This window comes from Dinoponera quadriceps, unplaced genomic scaffold, assembly GCF_001313825.1.
Source record: "Dinoponera quadriceps isolate SergipeBrazil2010 unplaced genomic scaffold, ASM131382v1 scaffold616, whole genome shotgun sequence".
Lineage (NCBI taxonomy): Eukaryota > Metazoa > Arthropoda > Insecta > Hymenoptera > Formicidae > Dinoponera > Dinoponera quadriceps.
This window is the reverse complement of record NW_014555184.1, coordinates 159,923-178,335: the sequence shown is the minus strand read 5'-3', so window position 1 is coordinate 178,335 and position 18,413 is coordinate 159,923. Positions and strand designations below refer to the sequence as shown.

At 46.3% G+C, this 18,413-nt stretch overlaps 3 protein-coding genes across 5 annotated transcripts; 2 read left to right on the top strand and 1 right to left on the bottom strand.

Moving 5' to 3' along the window:
• Positions 1–667: 667 nt before the first annotated feature.
• Positions 668–7,858, bottom strand: LOC106743320 (structural maintenance of chromosomes protein 6). 2 transcript variants are annotated; one of them, XM_014617046.1, is made up of 19 exons: positions 7,414–7,858; positions 6,948–7,140; positions 6,494–6,649; positions 6,160–6,404; positions 5,971–6,090; positions 5,615–5,745; positions 5,237–5,437; positions 4,926–5,122; positions 4,545–4,688; positions 4,283–4,467; positions 3,746–4,053; positions 3,208–3,427; positions 2,940–3,110; positions 2,649–2,836; positions 2,342–2,507; positions 2,144–2,257; positions 1,847–2,041; positions 1,523–1,656; positions 668–1,435 (listed from the first exon to the last, which is right to left on the bottom strand). In XM_014617046.1, the coding sequence occupies exons 1-19, from the start codon at positions 7,516–7,518 to the stop codon at positions 1,399–1,401; spliced, it is 3,210 nt and encodes a 1,069-aa protein (XP_014472532.1). In that variant the 5' UTR covers positions 7,519–7,858; the 3' UTR covers positions 668–1,398. The 2 variants fall into 2 exon arrangements, with proteins under 2 accessions (XP_014472532.1, XP_014472533.1); XM_014617047.1 differs by having other exon boundaries at positions 7,395–7,450.
• Positions 7,859–9,682: 1,824 nt separating this feature from the next.
• Positions 9,683–13,779, top strand: LOC106743321 (ankyrin repeat domain-containing protein 27-like). Its single transcript, XM_014617048.1, has 2 exons — positions 9,683–10,290; positions 10,349–13,779. Exons 1-2 carry the CDS (start codon positions 9,953–9,955, stop codon positions 12,606–12,608), a joined length of 2,598 nt encoding a protein of 865 aa, XP_014472534.1. The 5' UTR covers positions 9,683–9,952; the 3' UTR covers positions 12,609–13,779.
• Positions 13,780–14,091: 312 nt separating this feature from the next.
• LOC106743305 (presequence protease, mitochondrial) lies at positions 14,092–18,179 on the top strand. 2 transcript variants are annotated; one of them, XM_014617015.1, is made up of 3 exons: positions 14,092–14,272; positions 14,520–14,630; positions 14,761–18,179. In XM_014617015.1, exon 3 carries the CDS (start codon positions 14,809–14,811, stop codon positions 17,917–17,919), a length of 3,111 nt encoding a protein of 1,036 aa, XP_014472501.1. In that variant the 5' UTR covers positions 14,092–14,272; positions 14,520–14,630; positions 14,761–14,808; the 3' UTR covers positions 17,920–18,179. The 2 variants fall into 2 exon arrangements, with proteins under 2 accessions (XP_014472501.1, XP_014472499.1); XM_014617013.1 differs by lacking the exon at positions 14,520–14,630 and having other exon boundaries at positions 14,093–14,272.
• Positions 18,180–18,413: the final 234 nt, after the last annotated feature.

The following is an 18,413-nucleotide window of genomic DNA, read 5'->3' as shown; positions in this document are numbered from 1 at the left end:
CCGGACCCAATTACGGAAATTGGGTCAGGCACTACCTGCCCGCGGTGTTATCCCACCTCGCCGGGCCATTAGCGATTCACGAGCGTTCTTTGGGCACTTTCTCCGACAGTGCCAACATACTCACGCGTGGATTGCACAACGCCATTACCACGCCCCGTCCACCCGACACGCACCGGCCGGCCGTCTCTCACGCGCATCGCATGTAATAAGTGTAATGGAGTTGCGTTGAAGCCGGGAACTCCGGCCGGACCAGATTCGCGCAATGCCGCGAACCTTGATCCACTTACCGCCGGCTCGACGTGGACCGCACACCGTGTGTGCGTGTATCTCGATCCGCCGCACACCTCCGACCGCTCCGGGTCTCTCGCTGATGAATCAATCCGGTATGAAAGGGAAGGGAGGGAGGGAGAGAAGTCGCTCGCGCGAACTACCCCGGCAACTGGAAAGCATGATTTGTAATGAGGATATTCAGATTGCACGATTAATAGTGGGGAATCGGGGGGAATTTACCTGGGCCACAAGGTGGTCGTGCCTGGCGACGAATCCGGAGACGGCGGGATTTGGAAGAACACGGGAGGCGAGTTCTCCCCGACGGGCCTCGTTGGAGAGGCCATGATGAATCGCTACGGTCGATTTTTCGGCGCTTAATAATAAATTAGCGAAGAAATATCTATACATTGAGTTTTTATTCGGTGGTATAAAAATTTCTGCGGTATAAAAAGAGATACCTTTGTTTCTTTATTTTAGTACGCCTGCGACGAAAGCTCTCTCACCTGTCGATGTACACCGAATAATGTGAGTCAATACGATGTACATCGTGGAAAATTTTGTATGTAAAATAATTTTGTCGCGGGCCATATTTTTTTTCTTTTCCTCGAATACCTAGAGAGTACATTACATGTAACACGTAGAGCGCGTTCCACTTAACGCTCGCGAGCATCATTCTATCCTTATTTTTCTTGGATGTTAAACAAAAAAGAAAAAAGACAGAACGATGCTCGTAATCGTTATGAACGTTAAGTGGAACCCGCCTATCTAGTAGAATGTTAGATATCGTACATACAGTTTTCACATCACATTCAATGAGCAGGTTTTTCACGTTCGGATTTCTGACTTCGTATCTTACAAATTATACGGAGAAGAAAGAAATATAAACACTTAGAAGCTTACCTACGAGAACAATATCGTACAATGTAAATAAATACTTTCGATTAGATAACGAGGTATATGAGTGCAATTGCATACGAAAACAAAACACATATATTCACTGGACTTCATGTAGAACAAAACAAGATACTGCATCAAAATTGAAAGGGAGAGAACTGAGAGAAAATAAACTAACGATGTGGTAATAATAATAATAATAATAATAATAATAATAATAATAATGGTAAACGTTTATTGACTCAGCCCCCTCCTCTCCGGTGGTTGCAACCTGAAAAGACACATTCATTCAAGAGAACCGTAAAACACAGCGATCGCATTACCCCGATAGCAGACAGTGAGAAATTTCTATACTTACTGGTGAATTGTTAAGTAATCTTCGGTGGAAATGCTCGACGTGTCTAAAGGTGTTAGGAAACAGAACTGACTTTCCGAATGCGTCTTAGTGTGATCCAATAATATATCCATGATCACACGTCGATTCACCTTATCCTAGATCAAGAAAATAAGAACAAAATTGCCCTCGATTACTCGATACGAATCCAATTCGCAACGGAAACCACCTTTTCTTGGAAAACATCTCTCCAGTGGAAAATAATCTCTTCTTCTGAGACGCGATCTCGGACACGTGTGTGTGTGTGTGTGTGTGTGTGTGTGTGTGTGTGTGTGGATAAACACTTACCATAAATACATCGAACTCGTCGAGAAAATAGAAGGGTAGTTTGATACACTCCCAAATGGCCAGGATGAACGCGACGGTTGAATAAGATCGCTCGCCTCCCGAGAGTGATCGGTTGTCTTTGTTGGAGCTGTTATCGGCTCGTGCGCTCACGTTCAAATTGAGCACCTTGTTCGTGTGGTCGATCATCATGTCACCCTGATCGAAACAGAACGAAGTGAAAAAACGTTTCGGCACACGCAATAAAAGAAAGAAAGTGCATGCTACGCACGCGAGAAAGAGCTTTCTTTAGTTTATTACCTTATAGTGCCTCAAAGCGAGTACGTCTTTGAAGGACTTCTGTATGTGAACGCCATACAACTGCCTCAATTCCTCGTACACAGCGTGCCGACGCTTCACCCGTTCGATGTGTTTCTGCAATGTGCGAGAACGCATCGTCGTGAAAACTGTGAATTGCGAGCGTAATAAATCGAATCACGGACATGATGATACACCTACCTCGCAACTTTCCTTCAATTTAGTCATGAATTCGATGTTCGATCCGTACTTCTCCTCTTTCTCCTGCAAGTGTTTCTTCAAGTCATCCACACTGCCATATTGATGCTCTATTTCGCAAATCTTGTTCCTTAAATCCGCCATTAAATCCTTGATACGTTTTTTCGTTCTGTTAAGGACAAGAGATTGAGATGACACGTGGACAAGTGAGAGAAAGCATAAGAAGTGATTCCGGCGACATTTGGAACAGACGGCTGAAAATTCATTCAAAGCACGTCGCCGAAACGTAAACGAATTCTGCGATACAAACTTGGTAGTGTCTATCCTGGGACATTTTTTCTCGGCGTCGTTAATTGCTGCCCTCGTGGCTCTTTCTTGTATTGCAAATTTCGCCATCGTGGTTTGCACGGCTTGCTGGACCACCTGCAATTTCCGTGCGGAGCGTTGCGTCTCGAAGCGGTGACTGTTCTTCTCCTGCGTGAGCTCTGCTATTTGTTCCTGTGACGTTATTCGAAGAAAAATTAATTAAGACCGGCGTGTAGTGATGACGTTACCAAATCGTATAAGGTAGGAAATAAAATGGAATATACATTGGACGTACATTGAGAGGCTCGATCACTATGCTCGCGTCGTTTATCAAATTCCTGTAACGCTTAACATCGTCTTCGAGGGATTTAACGTTATTCTGGAGCTCCTGCACTTTCGCAGCTAGAACCTCCTCCTTGACCTTTTGCTGCACCATCTTCTTCTCGAGCTCCGTGATCTCGTTCCGCTGTAGAAGCAATAAATCCAATCACGCGCGTCAACACTTCGAAGAAAACGAAAGTAGAAGTGACATTCTCATCAAGGGACGCGATTGCGCTACTTACGAAGACGTCGGTGGACGTGCCGTTATTCATCTCGAGTTTATCCTTCAAGTTATCAATCTGTTCTTTGTAACGTCTCTGTAAGTCTTTCAATTTCTTGACGTTCGCGTTCACGTTGGTCAGTGCGGATTTGGTGCGCTCTTCCTTCTCGCAGATAGCGATATACGCGGTCCTCGTCTCTCGACTTACACCTTCCGCTAGCTCGAGCTCTTCCTTCAGTGTTCTAAGAATGAAAAGATGATAAAGAGAATCGATAGATAATCAATTAGATAATGATCACGTAAAAATAAAGGAATAGTAAAATATAGAGAAATATAAAAACTATGTATAGAGTAGTGAAATTAAATTGTATTAGTATATATATAGAGAAATATAAAAACTATGTATAGAGTAGTGAAATTAAATTGTATTAGTACAAATATTAGTGTTATAGAAGAATAATACAAAATGTGATAAAAAATGTAATAAAAATGGAATAACAAACAATTATATCGGTTATCGGGGAATACAATTACCGCAGACGATAATTGGTTCTACTCACTGCATCGCTTCCTTGGTGGAGACTTGAAGCAACTTCGGGCGTTCGCACCTGCCGCCATACGTCCTGTAATTCGGATCGGGAAAGTAGGTATCGCCTTGCTGAGTGAACGCTCTCTTGCAATTCTTCGGCACCTTCGTCGCGTTCGACATTATCTGACAGGCTTCCTGGTTCGTCGGTATGAGGAGTATGCACTCGACTTCACGCTGATCGATTAAGCAGTTAGCCACGATTGGATCGTCTATGACCATCGCGTCCAGCAAGTTAGAATACGTCGACGATTGCGTACAGTGACGACTAACGTCATGTATCTGAAACGGTCGAACGGTCATATATGCAGAAATATCTGCGAGATACTGCCGATTGCGTATATCGACAGAATTCGACAGATCATTCGCCGATCTTTTAAAAGCAAACGCTTGCTCGAGATACACAATGAAGAAATGTGAAATATTTATAAATAGAATATCGTAGCTCGCTTATTTGTCTTTACGAGCACTTCAGCTTGAAAGCGACAAAATCACCAGACGAATTGCTCACCCGATGGTAGAACTTGCTGGTTATGATTTGTGGTAGTTTCTCGTTGTGGAAGATTTCCTTCATAATACTAGTCAACAATTTAGCGTCCTGGCTATTGTCCACGCAAAACGTGTTAAGAGTATGGCGACCTAGATAACTTTCTACCGCCGGTATCCATTCTTTATTCTTCAGCTTTATGTTAGCACCTGTATGCAATTGATGCAATTTAGAAACGAGGCCGAGCGAATTTATGATAACTGCTAATATTTCAATACAGCAATACCGATAGGACCACGTGGCTTTTCTTTGAATCGTCCTTTCTTACACTCCTCCTCAATTCTCCTCAGCAGACGCGGTATGTTAGGCCCATATACGCTCAGCGCGTTATCCGTTTGTTTGAACCCGTTCAAATTCCTTTCGAGTTTGCCTGTAAGTTTACTAAACGCGTAAATATCGTTTCTTTTTTCCCTTGTGCGTGCACTCAATTAAGCACGCGGTAAACGGCGCGTTTTTGTGCTGGATGGAAATGCGCCAATCGGAAAACAATATTTCTGGTATGTCATTGAGCCTCACTAGATCCAGCACGAAAACAAGTACCGTGTGCTACGAGCTTTATACCAAAAATATAATTTTTAACTCGTATGCCACGGATGTATGGACTTACGTATGCACGCAGCGTGATTGTCCAATTCGATCTTGACTGACTGCTTTTCTTGCAAGAGTCGCATATTGTCGGCCTCCAAGTGCATCAATTCGGTTTGCTTCGTGCGCATCGAGGCTTCGAGTTCGTCCAGTTTTTCATCTAACTTTGACAGCGTCTCTTCCATCACCTTCCTCTGGTTGTATTGTTCGTCGTTGCAACTGCAAGACAAGAGAATGCGTAACGATATCTCGCACACACACACACAAAAACAAAAAAAAGGCAAATGCTCAAATCAAGAAATACACGTAAAACTGAATATCATATGCCTTTACTTTTCTAATTTTTGAATTTCAGCCATTAGTAAACCAATATCGTCCTCGAATCGTTTGACCTGGTTCTCTACGGATCGCCATTCGCGCTGTTTGCTGAAATATGCCTCCTTCGCAGCTGTATGCTTTGCTTGTACACTTATATACGTTTGTTCGATATCCTCCCTTTCTTGCCCAGCTCGCTGGATCTTTTCTTCTATTTCCCTACAAGCAAAAAAAAAGATAAGCAGCTGATGTGCTGAATACAACAATGTATAAAGATTCCTTCTCTAATCTCATTATATCGTTAGTACATTAAAGCGTGTTAAAGACTCAGAGGCATGTTAACCGACTATACAAATTTGAGCAAGCAAATATTGGATCGCAAAACTTAATTCATACTTGATCTTGCTGTCGATTTTCTCATTCACCGATCCCACGGATGACTCCGTAGCTTGTAACTCTTTCAGGTTGGCTTCATGCGTGTTTAAAGTTTGTTGAATCTTGTTAAGTTTTATCTCCTCTTCACTAACCTGTATAACGAAACATTTCTTATTCAAAGTGAATAATATGTACAAAATTCATTCTTCAAGTGCAAGGTTTGTGCACAGAGAAATTTAAACAATACAACTCAAACAATAACAATATCGACGGATGATAATCGAGAATTTTTGATTAGCGAGGCTTCCAGGCTTTCAAGGTTGAGTTCTATTGCTTGAGTGTGTTACAGAATTGTGTGTTAAAATTGTTAAACATACAATAGCCCACGGAAGTTCATTTTCCAGATTTGTCAATTCCGCACGCGACTCGTCCATGCTCTCTACTTTAGATATATTGTCCTTTAATTTCTCTATCTCTGACTTTATCTGCGACATTGTCTGAAACATGACTAACGATAAGAATATGACCTACAATAAAATGTAATGACATAAAAACTGAATACATACCTCATAATATTGATCCAATTTTTCGTTCTCTTCCTCACATATCTTCAGAGCTTCTATATAATTATTTTCTATCATATCTAAGAGAGTAGCTTTCATAAATAGATTGTACTTTTCTTCAGGTTTAGAATTAATTAGAAATGTTCTCGACACATCTTGATTCAGGACAGATATTGGATTGTCGATTTGTATATTCATCGATGTTACAATGTTCTCCAATTCATCTCGTTTTGTCGAGATGATCTCCCCTGTAAATAATATTGTTTGCTTTGATTTCCTGTAAATATAAATACTACATGCTTGTTTAAAGTATTAAGAACAGAATTTATTCTTATACCTTTCCAATTCTTAATTTTATACGCTGAGTATGTTGGTCCAATAAGACGTGTAACTATAATAACATTACCATAAATATCATGTTTGTATTCTCCATCTCCCTCATTCGATAAAGTTATTTCAATAGTTGCAGAGGCCTCGCCTTTTTTTATAAACTCTGCAATTTATACAAATATATTATATGTAATAATATAAATATATATTATTGATAAATTAGGTTTATCTTTTTCACTGAACTAGTATACACTTATAGAATTTAAAAAAAGATAGATATATATATAGTTAAGACTTGATGGAAAAAAGAAGAAAAGAAAACTATAGTGCAAGTTACTATACCAGTTCAGCAAAAAATAGGGCTTATTGTCTTAAACATATACACATACATATATATATATATATATATATATATATATATATATAGTGAAGACAATTTTATAAATTTTATAACATAATACCTTTCACCGAAGCTCCTCTGCTGGTAACATTTGCTCTTGCCCCAAGTCCAACAGTTAGTGCTGTTAGTATGGCACTTTTGCCACTACCATTACGTCCCACAATAAAATTAACATTTTCATTTAATTCTATTTCCAACGCTGCATGACACATAAAGTTACGAAGACGAATCTTTTTCACTTTTCCAGCTGCACACTAAAATAAGTGTTGAAACAATATTACAATAACATCACAAATCAAGTACACATATGAAATACACCCTATTCTGTTTTGGTACCAAACATATCATTTAACAAAGTATTCAAGTAGAATTTTCTGTTTGCTTCTGAAAGCAGAAAGTTAGAGAGAAGGAAAGATGGAAGGGTACTTTCGGGCCTCAATTAATTTTGCAACCAAGAAAAATCCGTGAAAAACTTATGACAATCAACCAACAATGGGGAAACAAGTACAATGTATTGGTTAGGACACCTGTTCTACATCATTCTCATTATCGGTACGCTTGCAGCGTTTAGCCGAGTGCTCGTCGGGATTCTCAGTGTTCCTCTTCTTCACATTCGTCGTGCTATGTTCCATGTCTCGAGAATCGATCACGAAATGTTGAGTGAAGCTGCATTTAAACAAAAGACCGATGTAGCCGGTTCACGTTCAAATTTTCTCGGCTGCGATCATAACGAAACAATGGTCGCGATTGGAATCGGTCTTAAAACTAGGCGACGATCAAAGCCGATCGACGTCGTGGAGCAAAACTGACATTTCGCGCGCATTCAGCCGATTCGTTGCAGTTAACGTGCCATCGAATTCCAATAAACGTACGAAGATCATTCCCGCCAGAATGTGGGAAACTTCCTGCTCTGGAGTTTTCGTTCGCCGTAACAACATGGAGTCAGGAGCTACCTAGATCGGCACTCATATGCACATAGAGATATAAGAATAGAGAGAACAAGCCTGTAAGTGGAAGTCATAGAGGCAAAGAGAGAGATGGATGCCGAGTGTCCTATCTGTCTCTTTCTAGTCACGCGCTGGGATTGGCTGCCGCGCCAACGACGATATAGCTATACATTTTTCTCCATCCAATTCAAAGAAACTGTCATTGCTAAAATGATGTAAATATATACTGTTTTCACTTCAAAATACAAAGGTAGTTGAAGTATATTCAACCATTTACGCCTTATATCTACATCCTTCGGTAGCCTACAACATTTACATATTTTTTTAAATGTAGGAAAAAATAACATATAATTATTTGAGGTTACGTATTTGTACTTTCTTACGAGTGAAAACTGCGGTTACATCCAGGATAAGACTCCGCCTTGCATTTCAAACAATGCCTCATTTTTAAACAAATCGCGTTCAATTATTATTTTGTTAACGTTCGAATATTTAACGAATTTTAATTCTACACACATGTGCACGCATATTTACAAAACGAAATTTTAGTCTGCTTTCTCCCCTCCTGACGTCGCGTGGTCGCTTGGTGGCTCATTGTAACAACCAATCACAGCGCTCGACTAGAAAGAGACAGATAGGACGCTCGGCATCCATCTCTCTCTTGACCTCTATCACTTCCACTTACAGGTAGCATATATCCCTTGTTCCCTCTATTCTTATATCTCTATGCATATGCAGGATTCACACTGCGATCTACGATCTCCGACGATGTACGACGATCCGATATCCAATGGTAGATTTCACTTTTTGGGGTTCCTAGCTAGCCAGCTAGCCACATGTTTGCCTCCAGAACTTTAAAATTATAACGCCGAAGAAACGACATCTCGTTAGAGAGTCTTAAAATCGACGGATGAACTATAGACAAGAGAAACTGTAATCTCTCAATGCGATAAGGCATCCCGTTGCTAACATAAACAGGAACATAAACCTAAATCCAAACACCACTCAGGACCGACGCGGCGATATCGACGCGGTGACATCATACCGATGGAATGAATTTTTTCCATCTCCACGACTCCATCAGCTACAAAGAAAACGACTCTCAGCGACAAAGCAACATATAAAAACGCGCGCATTCGTTGAGAAGGCGATTCTTTTCTCGTAATTAGCTTTTGGTACTTGTGTACTTATATAGTTTGGAATATATTAGTCGTAAAATCCGACTGTGTAACAATTATTTTTGTCTATCCCTCATTTCTCGAACGTTGCGAAATCGAAATTGGAATCGCGGATCGCATCATCCCGCGCAGCGCCGGAACATCCGAGAACGAGCCGCTCTGATTTCTCACCAGATTCATCAATCGTTTCGCCAGACTCCGGAGACCCATGGTAAACTCGGTGAAAAGCAGAGTGACCTAAAAGCGGAGTCATCACTCTGTTGACCGTCCACGTAAGTCACTGATTTTACTACTTTCAAATTTCCCTATATAGTTATCTATCGTGGATGTAACACCCTTCATCCTTCACGGGTTTCCGACGAGTAGCTTACGTAACATAAACTATGGACATTTGTTCACGTTCGTAATAAGGTTTTTAGCATTCTTATCAATTTGTACCCTGTATGATTTACATTAGTCAACACCTAATAAATTTATTCGCTTGTGATTTTCATCTCGTCATGAGGTGAAATTAATTTGAAATTACACCAATCAGAGCAAAGTTCACTAAACTCAAATTTGGTGAACTTTTCTCCGATTGGTCAAATTTTAATCCTAACTCCATCCTAACTTGTAATGTGATTACGCCTTGACGAAAGTGACAGCTCTAACCTACCTTCATTTCCTACAGATATAAGTACTGCGATAATCGAATTCCGAATCGCAGGAGCATCGCTGAGTTGATCGGATGCGTATCGAGCAGTTTGAATCCGCGGGATACGTAGTGATGCGATTTCGGCCCGTCAGATATCGAGCGAGAATGCGCGAAGTTTCTCGACCGAGGTCGAACGTGTCGGTGCCGATCCCCGACGTCGGGAACCAAGCGAACATCTCAATGAATCACGCTCGGCCCCAGTGACCGTCGCTCTCACGATGTAATTACGCGGCCCGCGATTACGGACATGGATTACGACGAGGATTTGTCGGAGAACGAGTTCTTGCGTGAGCTCAGGCAACACCACGAAGCCACGCTCCAGCAGGTTATCCAGGAGGGCTGGATCGTCTGCGTGCCGCGCAGTGGGAGCTTCAGCAACCGTAAGTTCCAGAAAGACGAGATCAATGCTCACGTACTGGTCCCCAGGCAAGACCTCTTCACCGCGCAATTCGACAGCCTGGATGGCAAGGAGATCCTGCTCGTGGACAGGATCCTGACCGTCAAGCATGACGCTCAGCAATACTCTACACGCTTGCTCTTCGAGGAGACCTTTTACAACAGCGATCTACGCAAATACTGCGTTTGGTAAGTGCATGTTATCGGTGTCTGATTCTGATCATTTCAACAGCATTATATCCCACAGGTGCATAGAACAGCCCTTGGAAACTAGCATGTGTATTTCGGACAACTGTACGAGCAAGATCACCAATCTCCAGGAAGCGGTGAACTTCCTGCAGATGGAACTGCTGGAGAAAGAGCTGCGCAGTGACTTTGAAGTGAAGATCAAGGACTTTCTGTACCACAACAAGGATCTAAACAGCGTGCCGATGCAGGCGCAAAGGGAGCTGGTGTACAGCTTGTACACAGACTGTCTCAGGACACTGCTTGAGCACGCGGCGCCGCGGGAGAAGGCGCTCGGCAGCGGGTATTACTATTGGAGCATACGAGTGTCGCTGGAGACGTACATCCTCTACATCCTGCGGCGCGTGCTGTTGAAGTCGCTGTCCGCCGGCACCGCGGCCGAGGACGCGGCCCTGAACAAGATCACGCGAAATCTGAGCGAGATCCGCTTGGACGACCTCCGAATCCGCTCGGACTTACAGTCGCGCGTCGATGGCGCGAGACTGGAGCTGTCGCGTTTGGACTGCTTCGTGACCGTGTTGGGCAAGATCGAGTGCCTCAGGCGCACCGTGAACCACGTGTCTCACGGGAGCTCGTCGGTCGTCTCGTCGGACGATCTATTGCCGGTGCTCGTCTACCTGGTCATCAAAGCCGGACTCTCGAACTGGATGGCACAGCTGGCCTTCATGCAGCAGTTCCGTTTCTCCGCGAGATCCGTCCACGAGACGGACGAGGGCAGCTTCCTGATCACGTCGCTGGAGGCGGCGATAGAGCACGTCAGGTCCGGGGCGATCTCGAGGAGCGTCCCGATCAGCCCGGATCCGAGGAAGCCGACGACGAAGAAGCGCGCGACGTCGGAACAGCAGCCGTCCGCGGCCGAGCGGCTGTTCGCGTGCATCGAGAAGGGCGAACTGGCCGAGGTCCAGATGATGCTGGCCCGCGACGAGTCCGGGCAGCCGTCCGACACCGCCCTCTGCCATCCCCTGTGCACGTGCGCGTCCTGCGAGCGCAGCTGGGCGCACCAACGGGACCTGAGGACGTGTCCCAAGGACGAGCGGGGCTTCACTCCGCTGCACATGGCGGTGCTCTGCAACCAGATTGCGATCGTGGACTACCTGCTCGACCACGAGATAGACATCGACGTAGCCGACTCCGACGGGCTGACTGCGCTCCACCACGCCTGCATCCGCGGCCACCAGGGCGTCCTGCTGCACATGCTGCACGCGAACGCAGACCCGACGGTGACCGACTCCACCGGCAACACACCGCTGCACTGCGCGACCGAGCGCGGCCACGAGAGCTGCGTGAAAGCGTTGCTCTACCTGTCGGAACAGATGAAGGTGCCGGTGGACGTGAACGCCGGGAACGAGAACGGCGACACGGCGCTGCACCTCGCCGCCAAATGGGGTTACGTCCTGATCGTGCGGATCCTCTTGGAGTGCGGCGCCAACTGCAGGCTGACCAATCGGAAGGGCCAGACGCCGCTCACGGTTACTTACAGCAGGTACATCGGCAAGCTGCTCGAGTACTACGCCAACGTCTGCTGTGATTCCTCGCAGCCCCGCACGGGGCCGCAGGTCGCGCAGAAGTCGAAGCAGAGCGGCCAGCCGCATCCTGAGCACCGGACGATAGACCGGCTGCTGGCCGCCATCGTCGAGGGCGACACGTGCCTGGCCTGCTACTACCTGGGCCTGGAGGTTTACCGCGAACGATTGCCGGACGTGCGGTGCGCCAACGGCATGTGCCACCCGCTGTGCGACTGTGAACGGTGCTCGGCGATCGGCGAGACCCTGCTGGAACGCTGCAAGCGCAGACGCGCCCTCGCGATCAACGTGTGCAACAGCCTAGGCGAGACCGCGCTGCACGTAGCCGCGGCGACTGGGCGCACCGAGATGGTGCGACTGCTGCTGGACGCCGGGGCGAACGTAAACGTGACGACCGCGTCCGAGGGCCGCACTCCGCTGCATCTGGCCTGCCTCAACGGCAACGTCGACTCGGTCAGGTTGCTGTTGAACTGCGCGACCTGCTACCTGGACGCCCAGGACTACGACGGCAACACGCCCCTGCACCTGGTCAGCCAAGCCGGCAACGCAAAGCTCGTCGGCCTGCTGCTGAGGCAGGGCGCCAACGTCGACGCCCGCAACCGGCACGACATGACGCCGCTGCGGCAGCTCGAGCTCGAGATGTCCGGCGTGCTCTCCGCGAATTACGGCGACGTGCTGAAGATGCTCAAGCGAAACTCCCAGCCGTCGTCGTCCTCCTCCTCGTCCTTCGACGATTGATTCCTCCGTCTCAAACTCGCAGCGGAGCAAACGCTTTTATTTCTCTATCTCCTCCTTTCGGTACCTCATAGATAGTGCGTTTTTTTTCTTTGTTATCGTAGTTGTCTTTCTTAACTTAATGCTACTGATAAAACGTGACTTCGCCCTAGTGAGATTCCATTCCCGTCTCAGTATGTCGCACCGGTAATGCCGTGCCAATCGTAAGTCCGAGGACGATATTCACAGTCGGATCTTATATTCACCCTGCTGTAGCGTTCGGGTCTACCTGGCCTAAGGCTGGATCTACAATAGGGTTTTAAGTCTTAAGAAATTGATCAATCACAATTGATTATTCTTCTGTAATTCGATTGTGATCGGTCAATTTCTCGAGACTTAGGATTTAAAACACCTGTTGTAGACCAGGACTGATGCTGCGTTGAAACTTCCTTTTCCCCTTCATCGCTGGATTAAACACTTGTGTCTCATTCTAAAGACGGAAAGTGCGATCTAGTTCGGTCAAAATGAGCAAACTTGTTGGCTACGAAACGTCTAAAGATGAGCTTGATGTTAAATATAATACTAAATATAAGATTTGACTGTGAATAACCGATCTAGATATCTCGCGCGAAATCTTGTTGCGCGAGACTTCTCTCTTAAAAATCGCTTGCGGTCGCACCGTGTCGTTACCTTGGCCATGTTCGTGCCGTGCAATAGTACTCGTAGTGAGAATAAATGAAATGTCATATAATGAGTCAAATCAAATAGTTTTATATATATTTTGTTATATATAATATTTATATAGAATATATACATACATATAATATATACACACACGCACACACAGAATACACATGTGGAAGACTGTATTTAAAGCAATAAGATTTTTAAATTATTTATTTTATATGTGTGAGGTGAAGTTTATACATACGTGAATAAGTACGATTTGCGTTTTATGTGTTTTCCTCAGTCAGACGTTTTGTCATGATCATTCCGTTTTCCAGTTTGAGATTTGTGAGTCCGAACAACGCTTGTATCCGCCGCTAAATACAAATCGCCAATGACTTCAGGCAACGTTCTCCAGCACGAAGCTAGGAGACCTTTGCCTCGTATGTATTATTAGCCACTGAAGTGTCTTCGTCTCTTAAAATCACGGTTTACTAATCGCTATGTACGCACGTGATAATAAAAAGGAAAGATATTTCATGATACACTAATGATTTGTCCCTTACGAATAATTTTATACGGTGTAACAGAGATAATTATTTCCTCGTTTAATTCGAAACTAAGTGATAATATAACATGCCTCGTGAGAATGTCGGTTCAATTTTTGGTTGAATTCGTCGCTTGAATTCCTTACTTTCGGATTTCCCGCGCGAAGCGTTCATGTTATCTCGCTCTAATACGTAGCCAATGAAACGGCTCCGCGTTCCATAGGGGATACCAATCTTGATGATCGTGTCGAATTCTATTATTTCACGGTTGGCAACGATCAACGACGTACCACGAACGTATCACTCTTGAGTGGTAAAATTCAATGCCGGGATAGACGAGATTTGTTATTTCAAACGGTACGACCTGACAGCCGATTTGTGAGTAAGGATTCTTGACGGGCGATCTTGTAATTAATTATTAAAGGACCTCTCGTGTCGATCGTTGCTGTATCTATAAATTAATCTCGGAAGCAGGTGAGATTATTTATATTAATCTTAGATTTCTTGGTTATTTCAGTCTCTTGTCACACTTGTCCACCGGCGTTTTGCTTATTACTGCAAGCTGCGGATATATTACGTCATTAAAGATCATTTTGTAGTCATTCACTGATCGGCATTCTCGATCACATTTTTAGAATATTCGCTAGTCCCAGGACGTGTCTTTGTAATTAACACCTCTATCCACGTCGTCCATGCAAACATTCTTCCTCTTTCCTTCTAGTGTTGAGACTAATACGGTACATTTTGAAGTGGGATATTTGTCAGGAAATCTATCCACTGTAATCGTGTTTCACATGTAATTTATGTTCAGTTGCAAGTACTTACGAGCGTGGTAAGTACATAGTATTTTGATAAATATCATATTTCCATATATTATTAATACATACCTAAATTCTGAATTATACAATATTGAGAAAATGTAAATTACATAACTGACGTACCTATTTTTAAATTGCTTTCAGATACAACTCTGTTATTCTCTGTGATTTCACACACAAGACTGCACCAGGATGCTGAGACTCTTGAAGTTATCGTGCAGCTCTCCTTTGAGAAGCACCGTTTTGCAGCGACACTTCAAGCACCGTACTTTCTATTCCTCAGCGAGTGTTGGATCAAACGTCCTGCATACAGAGGAGAAGCCCGTACAAGATGAGCTGGGTAAATTCAAGAAGGGTGAAATCTTCCATGGATTCATAGTGGACGAGGTCGCCAGGATAGACGAGTTGTTTCTCACTGCGATCAGATTGTCGCACCTATCTACAGGTGCGCAATATCTGCACTTGTCCAGGGATGATGCGAACAATGTCTTCTCCACCGGATTCCGCACGACTCCCATGGATTCCACCGGGTTGCCTCACATATTGGAGCACACCACTCTGTGCGGCAGCGAGAGGTATCCCTGCAGAGATCCTTTCTTCAAGATGCTGAGGAGGTCCTTGGCGACGTTCATGAACGCCATGACGGGACCGGACTACACCATATATCCCTTCTCGACGCAAAATCTGAAGGACTACCGCAATCTGCAGTCGGTCTACTTGGACTCGGTCTTCAGGCCGAATCTGAGGGAGCTGGATTTCCGTCAGGAAGGCTGGAGATTGGAACACGCGGATGCCAACGACAAGAGCTCGCCAATCGTATTCAAAGGCGTGGTCTTCAACGAGATGAAGGGCGTCTTCAACGACAATCAAGCTATCCTGGCCGAGCGTATGTTGAATTCCATTCTACCGAGTCACACGTACTCGGTGATCTCCGGCGGCGATCCTCTCGTCATACCCAGCCTGCAGTACATCGATCTGCTCAACTTCCACAACAAGTACTACCACGCCTCGAACTCGCGTTTCTACTCCTACGGCAACTTCCCGCTGGAGGAACACCTGAAGTTCGTCAACGACCACTACCTCTTCCTGAGCGACCGAATAGACACCTCCATGTCGGCAGTGCCGCCGGAAAAGCGGTGGACCAAGGCCAGGAAGGAACACATCACCTGCAGACCCGACCCACTGCTGGCGGATCCCAGCCGTCACGGCACCATCGCCATCGCACACCTGTGTAACGACATCACCGATACACAGACTACCTTCGAGATGTACGTGCTCTCGCAGCTGTTGCTGAAAGGCCCGAATTCGGCGTTCTACAAGTCCCTGGTCGAGTCGGACCTGAGCACCGGTTTCGGTCCGGTCACCGGTTACGACTCGCAGTGCAGGGACACGATGTTCGTCGTGAGTCTACAAGGCGTCAAGCCGGAGAACTTCGACAAGGTGGAGAGTGTCTTCGACGGCACCGTGGACAGGGTTATCAAAGAAGGATTCGAGAAGGACCACGTCGAGGCAGTCCTGCACGGCATCGAGATTCACGTGAAGCACCAGACGTCGAACTTCGGGCTGAACTTGCTCTTCAACCTGACGTCCCTGTGGAATCACGACGGCGACTTGGTGCAGGCGCTGAGAATCAACGAGGCCGTGAAGAAGTTCACGTCGCGAATGAGGGAGGACCCCGGCTACCTGCGGAGCTTGGTCGAGACTTACCTGAAGAAGAACAGTCACAGGCTGACGCTGACGATGACACCCGACGAGAATTACGAGCAGGACAAAGCGGCCGCCGAGCAAAAGCTGCTCAAGTCGAAGCTGGATGAGCTCACCGAAGAAGAGAGGGAGCATATATACGTGGCCGGTAAGATCCTACTTGCCGAGCAGCAGAAGGAACAGGACATCGGGGTTTTGCCGACCCTGAAGATCGAGGACTTGAAGGCCGACGTGGAGAGATACGAGACATCGAATCTGGAGATATCCGGAGTGCCGCTGCAGTTGTCGGTCCAGCCGACTAACGGGATCTCCTACTACCGAGGGATCCTGAACACGCGGGCGTTGCCGGACGAGCTGAAGAAGCTGATGCCGCTGTTCAACTACGTGGTCGCGAAGATGGGCACACGCGATCACGACTACCGCACCTTCGACCAGATGATGCAGCTGAAGACCGGCGGGCTCAGCTTCGCGAATCACGTGGCCGAGCACAAGGAGAGCGCGCTCAAGTACGAGGAGGGTATCCTCGTGGAATCGTACTGCCTGGACCGAAACTCGGCCGACATGTGGCGACTATGGGCCGAGCTGTTCAACAACGTCCAGCTCACTGATCCGCAGCGCTTCGAGACGCTCGTGAAGATGAACGCGGCTAATCTGATCAACGGCATCGCGCACGCCGGCCACGTTTACGCGATGAGCAGCGCCGCCAGTCTGGTCTCGCCGATCGCGCGGGTCAAGGAGAGCCTGGCCGGGCTGTCCTACGTGTCGAGGATGAAGAGGCTCGCCCAGACACGCGACCTCGGCCCCCTGATGCGCAGCATGCAGGAGATAGCGAGTCACGTGTTGAGCAAGCAGCACCTGCGCTCGGCCATCAACCTGTCCCAGGAGCGCAAGGACGACGTTCTGGAGGGTATTCGTGCGTTCTACGACTCGCTGCGGGGTCAGCCGACGAAGCCGCACGTCATCACCGAGGCCGAGAACGTCGAGGCGTCCGAGAGCGGCAATCACCACGTGCTGCCGTACACGGTGAACTACTGCTCGAAGGCCATCCTGACGGTGCCGTACACGCATCCGGATTACGCGGCGCTGCGCGTCCTTTCCAAGCTGATCACGTCCGTGTATCTGCACCCGGAGATACGCGAGAAGGGCGGCGCTTACGGCGGCGGAGCGAAGCTGACGTCCGAGGGGATCTTCTCCTTTTACTCCTACAGAGACCCCAACTCCACGCGTACCTTCGACCTGTTCGATCAGGCGCACGACTTTCTCTCGAAGCACCCGTTGCCGCAGAGCGACGTGGACGAGGCGAAGCTGGGAGTTTTCCAGCAGATCGACGCACCCATCCCGCCCAGCAATCGAGGCATGACCCGATTCACCCACGATATAACGGACGACGATCTTCAGCGGCAGAGGGAGCAGCTGAAGATTGTTACCAGGGAGCAGCTCCTGCACGTGGCCGAGAAGTACCTGATCCCCGGCCAAAACGGCGTCAGGGTTGGCCGTTCGCTCATCGGGTCCTCGAACGACGATATCTCGAATAGACGCGCGGAAAACTGGCTGGTGGTGAATCAAGAGGAAACTGACCAGGCACGAGCCACCGAATAGATAACCAAATAGATAGATGAGATTGTTCTTATTGTTTGGACCTTGACGAGGCATTTTTTTTTTCTTTTTACGTTAGGCCGGAAGCAAGTCGATACTTGTCGTCAAGTGTCATCTCCTGTGACGCATGCTCGGCATGCCGCAAGTATTATTATAAAGTCGGAAAGAAGGCGTACGCGTTATACCGGTAACGTGACCATTTGTTAATCGAAAATTGTAATTTATGGTATTTTGTACATTAAATAGATCTCCGTTGAAAGGGATGAGAAACGTTGTTGTCGAATTAATTTCTAGTTCCTCTTCCTGTCTGTTGAATCGTATGTTTATATATTTGAGATGCGGAACTTGTAAAGAGAGATGGTATATTGCAAATTTTACTCATCTGGGTTTATTATCCACTCGTTTATTTATTTATTCGTCAGGTACATATATGGATATCAGTGCTGAAAAGAGGTACTTTCTCGAGGCGTTACGCTTGTTTTACGAAACTCAATGGC